The sequence below is a fragment of the Gopherus flavomarginatus genome, chromosome 12, assembly GCF_025201925.1.
Source record: "Gopherus flavomarginatus isolate rGopFla2 chromosome 12, rGopFla2.mat.asm, whole genome shotgun sequence".
NCBI classification, from domain to species: Eukaryota; Metazoa; Chordata; order Testudines; family Testudinidae; genus Gopherus; species Gopherus flavomarginatus.
This window is the reverse complement of record NC_066628.1, coordinates 19,179,637-19,193,606: the sequence shown is the minus strand read 5'-3', so window position 1 is coordinate 19,193,606 and position 13,970 is coordinate 19,179,637. Positions and strand designations below refer to the sequence as shown.

Here is a 13,970-nt window from a genome sequence, read left to right as displayed (position 1 = left end):
ATTATCCTTCTCATTCCCTCCACAGCCATCACACAATGTACTGTGGAAGAAAATGTCCAACTAAACCATCATGACCAAATTCCTTCTCCTAGGATTCTCTGATGTTCCAGAACTGCAGATTTTACACTTTGTGGTGTTTCTAGTGCTTTACCTGATATCCCTGCTGGGAAACCTTCTCACCATCCCAGCCATAGCCCTTGACCACCCCCTTCACACCCCCATGTACTTCTTCCTGATGAATCTGTCCATCCTAGACCTCGGCTCCATCTCTGTCACCATCCCCGAATCCTGGCCAATTCCCTCATGAACACAAGATAAATTTCATATTCAGGATGCGTCACTCAAATTTTTCTAGTTGTTGTCTTTGTTTCAGCAGATTTTGCCATACTGACTGTCATGGCATATGACCGATATGTCGCCATCTGCCAACCACTGCACTATGAGACAGTGATGAACAGGAGAGCTTGTGTCCAAATGGCAGCCAGTGCCTGGATCAGTGGTATTCTCTACTCTGCACTGCACACAAGGAACACGTTTGCAGTATCTTTCTGTGGAGGAAACATGGTGGATTAGTTCTTCTGTGAAATCCCCCAGATACTCAAGCTCGCCTGCTCTGACTCATACCGCTTTGAAGTCGTGTTTCTCATCTTTAGTATGTGCTTAGCCTCCAGCTGCTTTGTTTTCATAATTGTCATATGTTCAGATCTTCAGAGCAGTGCTGAGAATCCCCTCTAAGCAGGGCCGGCATAAAGCCTTTTCCACCTGCCTCCCTCACCTCATTGTGGTCTCGTTGTTCCTCTGTACTTCTGCCCTTGCCTACCTGAAACCCACCTCCAGTTCAACATCAGGTCTGGATCTCATGGTGACTGTTCTCTATTCTGTGTTGCAACCAGTAATGAATCCGATCATCTACAGCATGAGAAACAGAGATCAAGGATGCTCTGAGTAAGTGGATAGATTGTAGGTTAATCACTAAGAACAAAATGTCCATATTTCTCCTTCGATAGCAATTTCATTCTATATTTCTTTATAAATATAATCAGCTGTTGACATTACTACCTCCATGAGAAAATACTGTGCAGTCGGTTTATGAAGAATTGGGTATTTCCACTAGTAAAAATACAGACAAACATGACTCAAGAATAAAAGGAGTTTCTATATGTTTACACAGCAATGTAAATAAGATCATAATCTGTCTATCGTGTACTGCTACTACTTACCATAGTATCTGAGACCGTTGCCTATAAAATCAGTAGCCATTAAATTCCGTAGTGAAGTCTCTGGCTCGTCTTATATTTTGGGATAATAAGACAGATTGAGGTATCCGATGCATTTGTTCTTTGTGTTTTTAGTTTATTTGTTTGGTTATTCATGTGTTTGTCTCATTTTTAGCTGATTTTTACTCAACTGGTTGGTTAGTTTGGTTTGTTTCTTTGTTTTAGGAGGTTTTGAAGGTGGAAAAGCCTGAGGAGATTGAGTGTTTGGTGAGACAGGATTTTTAATGTTTGTCCTCTCTTGGGAGTGTCAATGTGTCATCTCTTTGATGGAGTTTTCTGAGCGAAATGAAGGTTTACTCCCCACAATGATAAGAGTGCGAAAGGGGTTTCTGGGTGGCTACATTCCTGCTGAAATGATTAAGTGTATAGTGTTGGGATATTATTGTATTATTAAAGATGTTAGGTTAAAATAATAAAAAGATGCCTAAATGAATATGTAAAAACTGTCGTTCTTGTTATGGTGGAAAGGCTGTTTGAAAGAAAAACTTTTTCCAGAGTTTCCTAAAGAAAATCTGACTCAGAATTATAAAGCCAAATTAGGATTCCATGGAAGTGACTGGGGTTTAGCCCTTCACTTCAAGGACATCAAGATTAGGCCACTAGCTTATAAACACAAGGATCCAGATTTGGCTGACAGCACCCCGGAGAAAGCGAGTGTGACAGAGATGTAAGGGTCAGATTTCCCAACGCAGCTAGACCAGCACCAATGCAATTTACTACTGATTAGGTTCCGGCCCAAAGTCTCTGGGCTACACTCAGTAGTGACATGAACAGTGGCGTAAGTTTCTTGCCTGGAGTCATTTTGCTCTAACTCTGGTATAAGTGCACTGCTCTGGTGTTCCACACGCCATCCTGTGTGGATCTACTCACATCTAAGCTGAGAAAGGATCTCAGAAGTTGGCCAGTTATTAGTATTAGAAGATCATTTTTGTGCATGGCTGTGTACACTACATATATTACAGACAAAAGCAGAGTATGTGATTAAGTAAACAGACAGACAGGAAAGTTCCTTGTCTTAACACACAACCTCATTTAGTCATAACGATAGATGTCTCTTTGATTGTGAATTATGTTAGCTAGCTAGATAACAATAATTTCCATAGACTCATAGGTCAGAAGGGACCACTATGATCATCTAGTCTGACCTCCTGCACAAGGCAGGCCACAGAACCCCACCCATCCAATTTTATAACAACCCCTATCCCAGGACCAAGTTATTGAAATCCTCAAAATTGGTTTGAAGACCTCAAGCTGCAGAGAAACCACCAGCAAGCGACCCGTGCCCTACGCTGCAGGGGAAGGCGAAAAAACTCCAGGGCCCCTGCCAATCCGCCCTGGAGGAAAATTCCTTCCCGACCCCAAATATGGCGATCAGCTAAACCCTGAGCATGTGGGCAAGAGTCACCAGCCAGCACCCAAGAAGGAATTCTCTGCAGTAACTCAGTTCCCATCCCATCCAACATCTCCCCGCAGACCATTGAGCAGACCTATCTGGTGGTAATCAAAGATCAATTGCCCAAATTAAAGATCCTATCATAACATCCCCTCCATACACTTATCAAGCTTTGTCTTAAAGCCAGGAAAGTCTTTTGCCCCTACTACTTCCCTCGGAAGGCTGTTCCAGAACTTCACTCCCCTAATGGTTAGAAACCTTCATCTAATTTCAAGTCTAAATTTCCTAATATCCAGTTTATACCCATTCGTCCTCGTGCCTACATTAGTACTAAACTTAAATAATTCCTCTCCCTCCCTAACGTTAACTCCCCTGGTATATTTATATAGAGCAAGCATATCCCCCCGCAGCCTTCTTTTGGCCAGGCTAAATAAGCCAAGCTCTTTGAGTCTCTTTTCATAAGGCAGTTTTTCCATTCCTCGGATCATCCTTGTAGCCTGTCTCTGAACCTGTTCCAGTTTGAATTCATCCTTCTTGAACATGGGACACCAGAATTGCACACAGTATTCCAGATGGGGTCTCACCAACGCCTTATATAACGGTACTAACACCTCCTTATCCTTGCAGGAAATACCCCGCCTGATGCATCCCAAAATCGCATTTGCTTTTTTAACAGCCGTATCACATTGGCGACTCATAGTCATCCTGCTATCAACCAGTACCCCAACGTCCTTCTCCTCCTCCGTTGCTTCCAACTGATGCGCCCCCAATGTATATCCAAAATTCTTATTATTAATTCCTAAATGCATGACCTTGCACTTTGCACTATTGTATTTCATACTATTTCTATTACTCCAGTTTACAAGGTGGTTCAGATCTTCCTGAGTAGTATCCCTGTCCTTCTCCACGTTAGCAATACCCCCCAGCTTCGTGTCATCCGCAAACTTTATTAGCACATTCCCGCTCTTTGTGCCAAGGTCAGTAATAAAAAGGTTAAATAAGATCGGTCCCAAAACCGATCCTTGAGGGACTCCACTAGTGACCTCCTTCCAGCCTGACAGTTCACCTTTCAATACGACCCTCTGGAGTCTCCCCTTTAACCAGTTCCTTATCCACCTTACAACTTTCATATTCATTCCCATCTTTTCCAATTTAACTAACAGTTCCCCGTGCGGAACCGTGTCGAACGCCTTACTGAAATCTAGGTAAATTATATCTACCGCATATCCTTTATCTAAGTAATCCGTCACCTTCTCAAAGAAGGAGATCAGATTGGTTTGACACGATCTACCTTTAGTAAATCCGTGTTGCAATTCTTCCCAATTACCATTGACCTCTATGTCCTTAACTACTTTCTCCCTTAAAATTTTTTCCAAGACTTTACATACTACAGACGTCAAGCTAACAGGCCTATAATTACCCGGATCACTTTTATTCCCTTTCTTAAAAATAGGAACTACATTAGCAATCCTCCAGTCATACGGCACAACCCCCGAGTTTATCGATTGCTTAAAAATTCTTGCTAACGGGCTCGCAATTTCACGCGCCAGTTCCTTTAATATCCTCGGGTCGAGATTGTCAGGGCCCTCTGATTTTGTCCCATCGAGCTGTTCAAGTATGGCCTCTACCTCAGTTGCGGTAATATCCACTTCCATATCCACATTCCCATTTATCATCCCTCCATCATCGCTAGGTTCCTCACTAGTCTTATTAAAAACTGAGGCAAAGTACTTGTTTAGATGTTGGGCCATGCCTAGGTTATCCTTAACCTCCATTCCATCCTCAGTGTATAGCAGCCCCACTTCTTCTTTCTTTGTTTTCTTCTTATTTATTTGGCTATAGAACCTTTTACTATTGGTTTTGATTCCCTTTGCAAGGTCCAGTTCAATGCGGCTTTTAGCCTTCCTCACTTTATCCCTACATGTTCTGACCTCCCCAAGGTAGCTTTCCTTACTGATCCTGCCTTTCTTCCACTCCTTGTAAGCTTTCTGCTTCTGTCTAATCCCCTCTCTGAGTTGCTTGCTCATCCAGTTTGGCCTACAACTCCTGCCCATGGTTTTTTTCCCCTTTCTTGGGATGCAGGCTTCTGACAGTCTCCGCAGCTGTGACTTAAAGTAATTCCAGGCCTCCTCCTCATTTACATCCACTAATTCCTCAGTCCATTCTTCTTTTCCTATTAATGATTGTCTATGTCCTGATCATAATTTTCTTATAAGCACTCCTTATTAAACCATTAATTAACAATGATTTTTTCTTATCCCATTGCTCATTTACAAACAGCTCGTCAAAAGTACTCAGTGCCAGACTCTGACACTGTCTCCATTTCTCTCCTTTGTCAGTCAACTAAAGCCTTACAATTGCTGCATTGGAATTACTCTCCCCTTCTGGCTTCTTTCAATAATTAGGATTCTGGGACCTGATGTGTCAATGACTTTCGGCGCCACACCGATGAATGGAGTAGAGAGAGAGATCAACATTGACAAGGACTTGCACAGAGAAAGGATGCAGTGTCACTGTCCATCTCATCAGTGTTAGGGGTATTCAGATGTGAGGCTCTCACAGTCACTCCAGTTGAAGCTGTTCCACTCTGGAAAAATCATTAGAGTTATTGAAGCAGAGGAACTGGACATTAGGTCTCCGAGGTGAGTGCGCTGACCACTAGGCTACAGGGTAATTCTCATGTTCTCTCTCTCTCCCTTTCCAACCCAACGATTCTTTAATTATTTAATCCAAAGTGGAACTGCTTGAATGGATTGAGGGAGTCCTATATTGGAATATCCCACAGCCCAATGATTAGGGCACTGGGTGGCAGATGCCCCTTCAAATCCCTTCTCCTTGGGCAGAGGGGGGACTTGTACTGTGGTTGTTCCCCATGCCAGGTAAGTACCCTAACCACTGGGTTAAAAGTTAAACAGGAGGGCCCTCTCCTTCTCACACAACGCCATAGGTGCCTGACCTCAAGGAGAGGGTTCCCAGTTATGGATCACAAACAGGGATATGTGACACCCACTAGCTCTACCTAGGCAATTATCTCTGTGAGCGGGTGGGGCTTGGCACACACCCATCTTGCCATCTCTCATGGGTTAGGTTAGGCACCTCAACACCACATGCTGGCAACTGTGGATCCCATTTAGGTGTTTACCTCTCCCTATTCATTGAACAGGGATCCTGGTCTCTGAACACAGGCTTTGTGAATCATGGTGATTTTCTGAGTGCCTAAAAGTTAGGTGTGCAATGCTAAGAGTTAGAATACCAAAAGGAAAGATTTTAAAAGGCATTTAGGTGTCCAGGTGGGATTTTCAAAAGCATTAAGGTACCTAAATCTGATTGAAATCAAAAGGTGTTTTGAAAGTCCCATTAGATGCTTAAATACCTTAAAAATCAGAGCCTAATTCTTTCTGTGAATCTAGCCCTGAGTGTCCGAGATCCCCTACGAGGCTTTAACAATATCATCCCAGAAGGCTGGAGACAGATCCAAAAACACTATCTTTGAGCCCTTCCTGACACTGAAGGGCTTTGTAAACTGCAGCCATATCCAGAAATGGGGTCTACAAATGGCCCTGTGTCTTTAACATGAGCCGAACACAGACCCGAGGACCAAACACTCATGAATTTGAGGTTTTGAAATATAGGGCTTCTCCCGTCTCAGCGGGGACCATCTCACCTCTACATCATGCAGAACAATCCGCTGCCAGCAGGGCATAAGTAAAAGGCTGTTATTCATGGGGTATCTGACAGTCAGTGGTAGGTGGACAGCTTTGAAAATGAGGCTTCTTTGAAAATGCCAGCTGAGGCTTTGTCAAGCGGAAACTTATCTATTGTCAGATTTTACCAATGATCCCTCTCTTCATCCTTGGCCAAACAGAAACATCCATCCCTGAGCTTTGCAGTGTTCAACATCCAGCCTTTCATTCATCACTGCCTAGGGGCGCAGAGGGACCATTCCCCTGCCAGGCCTCTACTTACTATGTTGGCATAAGCATCAAAGTTTGTGCCTTGTGATGGTTTCATGGTGGTCTTAAGAAAGGGACTAGGGATCTTTGTGCACTTCCTAGAAGACATGTCCCTACTGAACTTTTTAGTTTAGTGCTGTATGAGTAAGAGAAAAAATAATGTAATGGTTGAGACAGAATGAATGAAATTCTGGGCCATTGATCTCAACAGAAGTTGAAGATTAGATACTTGAAAACTGTGCAACACTAAATTCCTCCAAGGTTCTATCCCTAGTGGGACTGAACCATTTTCCATCACCAATAAAAGTTACACTTGTAATTAAACCCATGGGGCAAAGAGCTAAAAAAATGCGGACACGTTCAGAACTTTTGAATCAGTTTCAGATCAAATTGGCAGGCAAAAAATAGGGATTTAAACTGTGCAATGGGCTAGATCCCCAGCTGATGTAAATTGCCCCCGACGACAGAAATCAAAGGCCCAGATTCCCAGTTGGCATAAATGGTCCAAATTACCACGAACTCAATGAAAATGTAACAATTAACACAAGCTCATGATCTGGCCTTTTGTTTTAAATTTTCACCTCTGGGTACTTCTGGGTGACTGACTTCAAGCAGACTGGCTGTGGGTTGCTCTAGCAGGTGCATCCCAAGAGCTGCTGACACAATGCAGGAGGGAAAAAAAAATCTCTGCTCACCCACAAGTGATTACATGGTGAAGGAACAGGTTATTCCAGACCAGCTGAGATTCTGGTGCTACTAGGCTCTTAGCTATTGTAGATCATATGTCTGCATTAGAAATCCCAGTTTTATTTTGCAAACACCTTGGGACATGCTTTGGGCTTCTGTTATGCCTGGTTTTTAGCCAAGGGTCCTTCTGGGGGTGCTACCATGATGTGAGAGCCAGGGCGGGTGCTGTTCTCCCTCTGTGGAGTTAGAGTGGGGCAGGCTGTCAGGGTGGTTTGCTCCAGAGGTGATATCAGAGCTGGGCTTAAAGCCTTGGAGACTGGATTCAAATATTTTGCCCGGGAGCAGGAACATCCTGGGCTGTGACATGTCTGAACTCTGCACAAGCCAGAAGCTGGGAGGAGTTTTCAGTCTCTGATCCCATTTAGTCCTTCGTCTCTCAGCCAAGCCTGTCCAAGGAGTTGAGCAGGAAGCACTCCTCTGTGGAGTGGATCCCTGTCTGCTAGGGACTGCAGAGAGACTCAAGATATCCAGCAAAGTGAGATGGAAACTGCCACTGGAAAATACAGTGATAAAGGCGTAAGAGAGAGGTGACCAAAGAATCCTGGCGCTGGAGGATCAATTTTGCTTTCAATTATATACGTGAAGGTATTAATATAGAGACAAATTTAATACTAGATATATGAATTGTAATTCAAACTCTTTAAGACTTTTATTATCAAACATCTAGAGCCTGTCAGATTTCTTTCCAGCAGAAAGTAAGAACCTAAATTTAAGTTACAATTTGAACTCTAAGGATTTAACTCTCAGTCTTGTCAGACATCTAGATCGAGTAAGAAAAAAAGAAGGTGAATAATTTTGACTTTGCATCAGAAATCAGAAATATTTGCAGGGTTTGGCAATCAAAAACTAATTTATTTTCAGCTAAAAACTACTGTAAACTAGAAATTGTACATTGCAAACCAAAGAATGTTGGAATTTTCAGATTTCAACAAAACCAAACAAAACACCTGAGTATAGGAGATACTTTCCTTGAACATCTTTGTGTAGTTCAAAAATTCATATTCCTACGACTATTAAAAAAAAATCTAAATTTCCAACCATCTCTAATCTGAAATGGGGCTTTGAACAAGGGTGGGGAACATTAGTCCTGTTCAATAATACCATAGTTTCAGAATCATTTTTTCTCTTGAAACTACGTTAGTTTCTGTGTAAAAGGGACTGTTACTGAACGGGAAAAATTGACTGAGCAGCAGAGCTGATAGCCAGTTTGTTTTCTGCGCACTAGCAGCTTTTGGCTCAGAGTTGACCCGCCAGTTAAAGCCAGTCTAGCTCAGTGCTGCCAAATGACATATAGGAGGTAAATGGGACTAGAATCCCTATTTCCAGGCCTTGGAAGTTAACAGGATAGACACAAGACCAGGATTACAAAGGGTTTAAGCACCTAAAGAAGAAGAAAGGTGCCTTTGGGGAGTTACAACAGCATCTGAGCAGGTCAGGTACCTAACTGCCACTGAATGTTCATAGGATTTAGCCACCTGGCTGCCTTAGGATCATTGATAAATCTCAGTAGGTGGGAAAACCCTAAATCCATTTCCCCCTTGAGTTTTTAGCATATGAAAGCTTTCAGGTGAAAGCTGATTTTTCGGTTTTGAAAAAAAAACAAAAATGTTTTAAGTTTTCAGTTTTTTTACAAACAATCCCAAAATGTTTGAGAAAAGCAGACAGATTCTGAGATTTGTTGTTGTTTAGTTGAAAAACCAATCTCCATTAAAAAGAACACAGCTGAAAATTTCCATCTGGCTTTAAACTTTACATGAATTGGGGAACATTAATATGACCTGAAAAGAGCCTGATTTCAAACCCATTTATTCTATTGCAGCTGTGTGATTTCTCTTTCAAAGGGATAGTTGTGAGGAGGTAACAAGTGAATAAACAGTAAAATTGGCAGCACACACAATGTTTTATACTGAAGAGCCTCTTTAAACCCTGGTTTAGAGTTGAACAAAGCAGCCAAAGCCTGTCTATCCTGATCCTGTTAGAGGACATACGGGAGCTCACTGGGAGTAGAAGCCAGACCTCCTGGCATAGCTCCACACTGCTGTCAGCTAAGTATAAATGTTGTAAATGAGTGTGCAGAACATAATTAGAGTAAGACAAAGGGCTACATTTCCAAAGATATGCCTAGTGATATTTTCAGAAGAACCCAGGAGCTCACAACTCTTTGATTTCAAGGGGGCTTGATTCTTTTGCGAATCCCACTTAGTGTCTCAATACCTTTAAAAATCTGTCCCACAGCCTCTCTCCGAAAGGCCTTAAAGTCCTAGTAGATACGGAAGTGGGCGGTGAGGGGGGGTTGAAACAGAGGCAGAAAGAGGGGAAATGATTGGCCCAAGGTTACATAATGTACTGAGGAAGACAATGTCCAACCAAACCACCGTGACTGAATTTCTTCTCCTGGGATTCTCTGACATTCGGGAGCTGCAGATTTTACACTTCGTGGTGTTTCTACTGCTTTACCTAACATCCCTGCTCGGGAACCTTCTCATCATCACAGCCATAGCCCTTGACCACCACCTTCACATCCCCATGTATTTCTTCCTGATGAATCTGTCTATCCTAGACCTCAGCTCCATCTCTGTCACCATCCCCAAATCCATGGCCAATTCCCTCATGAACACCAGATCAATTTCGTATTCTGGATGTGTCACTCAAATTTTTCTAGTTGTTGTCTTTGTTTCAGCAGGTTTTGCCATACTGACTGTCACGGCATATGACCGATATGTCGCCATCTGCCAACCACTGCACTATGTGATCGTGATGAACAGGAGAGCTTGTGTCCAAATGGCAGCCAGTGCCTGGATCAGTGGTATTCTCTACTCTGCACTGCACACAAGGAACACGTTTGCAATGTCTTTCTGTGGAGAAAACATGGTGGATCAGTTCTTCTGTGAAATCCCCCAGATACTCAAGTTCCCCTGCTCTGACTCATATCACTTTGAAGTCGGGTTTCTCATCTTTAGTATGTGCTTAGCCTCCAGCTGCTTTGTTTCCATAATTGTGTCATATGTTCAGATCTTCAAAGCAGTGCTGAGAATCCCTTCTAAACAGGGCTGGCATAAAGCCTTCTCCACCTGCCTCCCTCACCTTTTTGTAGTCTCGTTGTTCCTCTGTACTTCTGCCTTTGCCTACCTGAAACCCACCTCCAGCTCAACATCAGTTCTGAATCTCATAGTGGCTGTTCTCTATTCCGTGTTGCCACCCATGATGAATCCAATTATCTACAGCATGAGAAACAAAGAGATCAAAGATGCTCTGAGTAAATGGATAGGTTGGAGGTTATTCACTAAGAACAAAATGTCCATATTTCTCCTTCGATAGCAATTTCATTATGTTTCTTTATAAATATAATCAGCTGATGATCTTATTACCTCCATGAGAAAATACTGTGCAGTTTATGCAGAATTGGATATTTCCACTAGTAAAAATACAGACAAACATGACTCAAGAATAAAAGGAGTTTCTGTATGTTTACACAGCAATGTTAATAAGATTGTAATCTATCTATCATGTATTGCTACCATTTACCATAGTATCTGAGATCATTGCCTATAAAATAAGTAGTCATAGCAAAGTCCGTAGTGAGGTCTCTGTCTCATCTTATTTTGGGATAATAACTCAGAATGAGATATGAATGTTGTCAGTGTTCCTTCCCCACTCTGATCTCTAGGGTACAGATGTAGGGACCCGCATGAAAGCCCCCTTAGCTTATTTCTACCAGCATAGGTTAAAACCTGGTACCCTGCCACCACTAAGTGACTTAACAAGAAACAGGGAAAGGATCACTTGGAGTTCCTCTTCCCTCAAAATATCCCCCCAAGCCTTTACACACCCTTTCCTAGGGAGGCTTGATTACAAAGTGATCAAAGACCCAAACCCCTGGGTCTTTGGACAATGGAAAAATCAGTCAGGATTTTATTAAAGGATTTTATTAAAAAGATAATGTAAAAATCATCTTTATAAAATCAGGATGGAAAATAACTTTACAGAGTAATCAGATTCAAAGAGCCCAGAGGAACCCCTGTAGCCTTAGTTTCAAAGTTACAATAAAACAGGGATAAACTTCCCTCTAGCAAAGGTAAAATTCACAAGTTGAGAAAACAACGATAAATTAATACTCCTTGCCTGACTGTTACTTACAAGTTTGAAATATGAGAGACTGATTAAAAAAGATTTGGAGAACACGGGTTGATGTCCGGTCCCTCTTAGTCCCAAGAGCGAACACCACCAAAAACAAAGAGCACAAACAAAAGCCTTCCCCCACCCCCAGATTTGAAAGTATCTCGTCCCCTTATTGGTCCTTTGGGTCAGGGGTCAGCCAGGTTACCTGAGCTTCTTAACACTTTACAGTCAAAAAGATTTTGGTGCCTCTGGCGAGGAGGGATTTTATAGTATTGTATACAGGAGGGTTGTTATTGTATTTTAATTGTATTGTATTTTATTTTATAGTATTGTATACAGGATGATTTGTTTGTTTGAAAGATTTTTAGCTTATTTTTGCCTAACTGCTTAGTGGTTTGTTTCTTTCTTTTAGGAGGTTTTGAAGATGGAAAGGCCTGAGGAGATGATGAGTGTTTGGTGAGACAGGGTTTTCAATGTTTGTCCTTTCTTGGGACTGTCCATATGTCATCTCGTTGATATGGTTTTCTGAGTGAACAGAAAGTTTGCTCCGCATAATGTGCAAAAGAGATTTCTGCATGGCTTAGTTCCTACTGAAATGATTATGTGTATACTGTTGGGGTATTATTGTGTAATTAATTATATGTTATGCATCTTTTTATTATTTTATCCTACATGGATATGTAAAAACTGTCATTCTTGCTATAGTGGAAAGGCTGTTTTAAAGAAAAACGTTTTCCAGAGTTTCCTAAAGAAAATCTGACTCAAATAATGAGGCCAAATTTGGATTCATAAATCATAGAATCATAGACTATTAGCATTGGAAGGGGCCTCAGGAGGTAATCTAGTCCAACCCCCTGATCCAAGCAGGACCAATCCCCAACTAAATCATCCCAGCCGGGGCTTTGTCAAGCCTGACCTTAAAACCTCTAAGGAAGGAGATACCACCACCTCCCTAGGTAACCCATTCTAGTGCTTCACCACCCTCCTAATGAAAAAGTTTTTCTAACATCCAACCTAAACCTCCCACACTGCAGCTTGAGACCATTACTTCTTGTTCTGTCATCTGCTACCACTGAGAACAGTCTAGATCAATCCTATTTGGAACCCCCTTTCAGGTAGTTGAAAGCAGCTATCAAATACTCCCTCATTCTTCCCTTCTGTAGACTAAATAATCCCGGTTACTTCAGCCTCTTCTCATAAATCATGTGCTCCAGCCTCCTAAACATTTTGGTTGCCCTCCTCTGGAGTCTTTCCAATTTTTCCACATCCTTCTTGTAGTGTGGTATCCAAAACTGGACACAGTACTCCAGATGAGGCCTCACCAACGCTGAATAGAGGGGAACGAGAACCACTGAGAACATCCCTCCATCTGCTGGCAATGCTCCTACTTATACAACCCAAAATGCCATTAGCCTTCTTGGCAACAAGGGCACACTGTTGACACATATCCAACTTCTCGTCCACTGTAACCCCTAGGTCCTTTTCTGCAGGACTGCTGCCTTGCCACTTGGTCCCCAGTCAGTAACAGTGCATGAGATTCTGCCGTCCAAACTTCAGGACTCTGCACTTGTTTTTGTTGAACCTCTTCAGACTAATTTTAGCTCAATCCTCTAATTTGTCTAGTATAAGAGAGGTAGCTGTGTTAGTCTGGATCTGTAAAAGTAGCAAAGTGTCCTGTGGCACCTTATCGACTAACAGACGTTTTGGAGCATGAGCTTTCGTGGGTGAATACCCACTTCGTCAGATGCATGCATCTGACGAAGTGGGTATTCACCCACGAAAGCTCATGCTCCAAAATGTCTGTTAGTCGATAAGGTGCCACAGGACTCTTTGCTGCTTTTAATTTGTCTAGGTCTTTCTGTATCCTATCCCTACCCTCCAGCGTATCTACCACTCCTCCATTTACTGTCATCTGCAAAATTACTGAGGCAATCCACACCATCCTCCAGATCATTAATGAAGATATTGAACAAAATCAACCACAGGACCAACTCCACTTTAGCCCCTCACTTCAAAGAGATCAGGATTTGGCCAATAGACTATATACACAAGGATCAAGATTTGGCTGACAGCACCCTGGAGAAAGTGAGTGTGATAGAGATATATGGGCCAGATTTCCCAACTCAGCAAGACTAGCACCAATGTAGAGTAGACCCATTGACATTGCCAGTTTAATACTAATGAGGTTCTGGCCCAAAGTCACTGGGCAGCACTCAGTAGTGACGAACACTTTTGTAAGTTTCTTATCTGGGGTCATTTTGGTCTAGTCCTGCTATAAGCGGAAAAGTGCCCTCGCATGCTCTGAGCTGGTGTTCCTTATGCCATCTTGGGTAGATCTACTCCCATCCAAGTTGAGAAAGGATCTCAGAAGTTGGCCTGTTATTAGTATTAGAATATCATTTTGTGCATGGTTGTATACACTATGTATATGACAGACAAAAGCATTAGATTAGATAGAGAGACAGACAGACAGGACCGTTC

The 13,970-nt window shown here is 42.3% G+C and overlaps 1 protein-coding gene and 2 pseudogenes across 1 annotated transcript; all 3 read left to right on the top strand.

Annotated features, from left to right (window-relative positions):
* Positions 1–396: 396 nt before the first annotated feature.
* LOC127032127 (olfactory receptor 14A16-like) lies at positions 397–949 on the top strand (annotated as a pseudogene).
* A 6,943-nt stretch (positions 950–7,892) lies between these two features.
* The window catches only part of LOC127032492 (olfactory receptor 14A16-like), an 11,724-nt pseudogene continuing 5,646 nt past the window's right edge, over positions 7,893–13,970 (top strand).
* LOC127032606 (olfactory receptor 14A16-like) lies at positions 9,714–10,688 on the top strand. The gene has a single exon (XM_050919892.1). It carries the CDS (start codon positions 9,729–9,731, stop codon positions 10,686–10,688), a length of 960 nt encoding a protein of 319 aa, XP_050775849.1. The 5' UTR covers positions 9,714–9,728.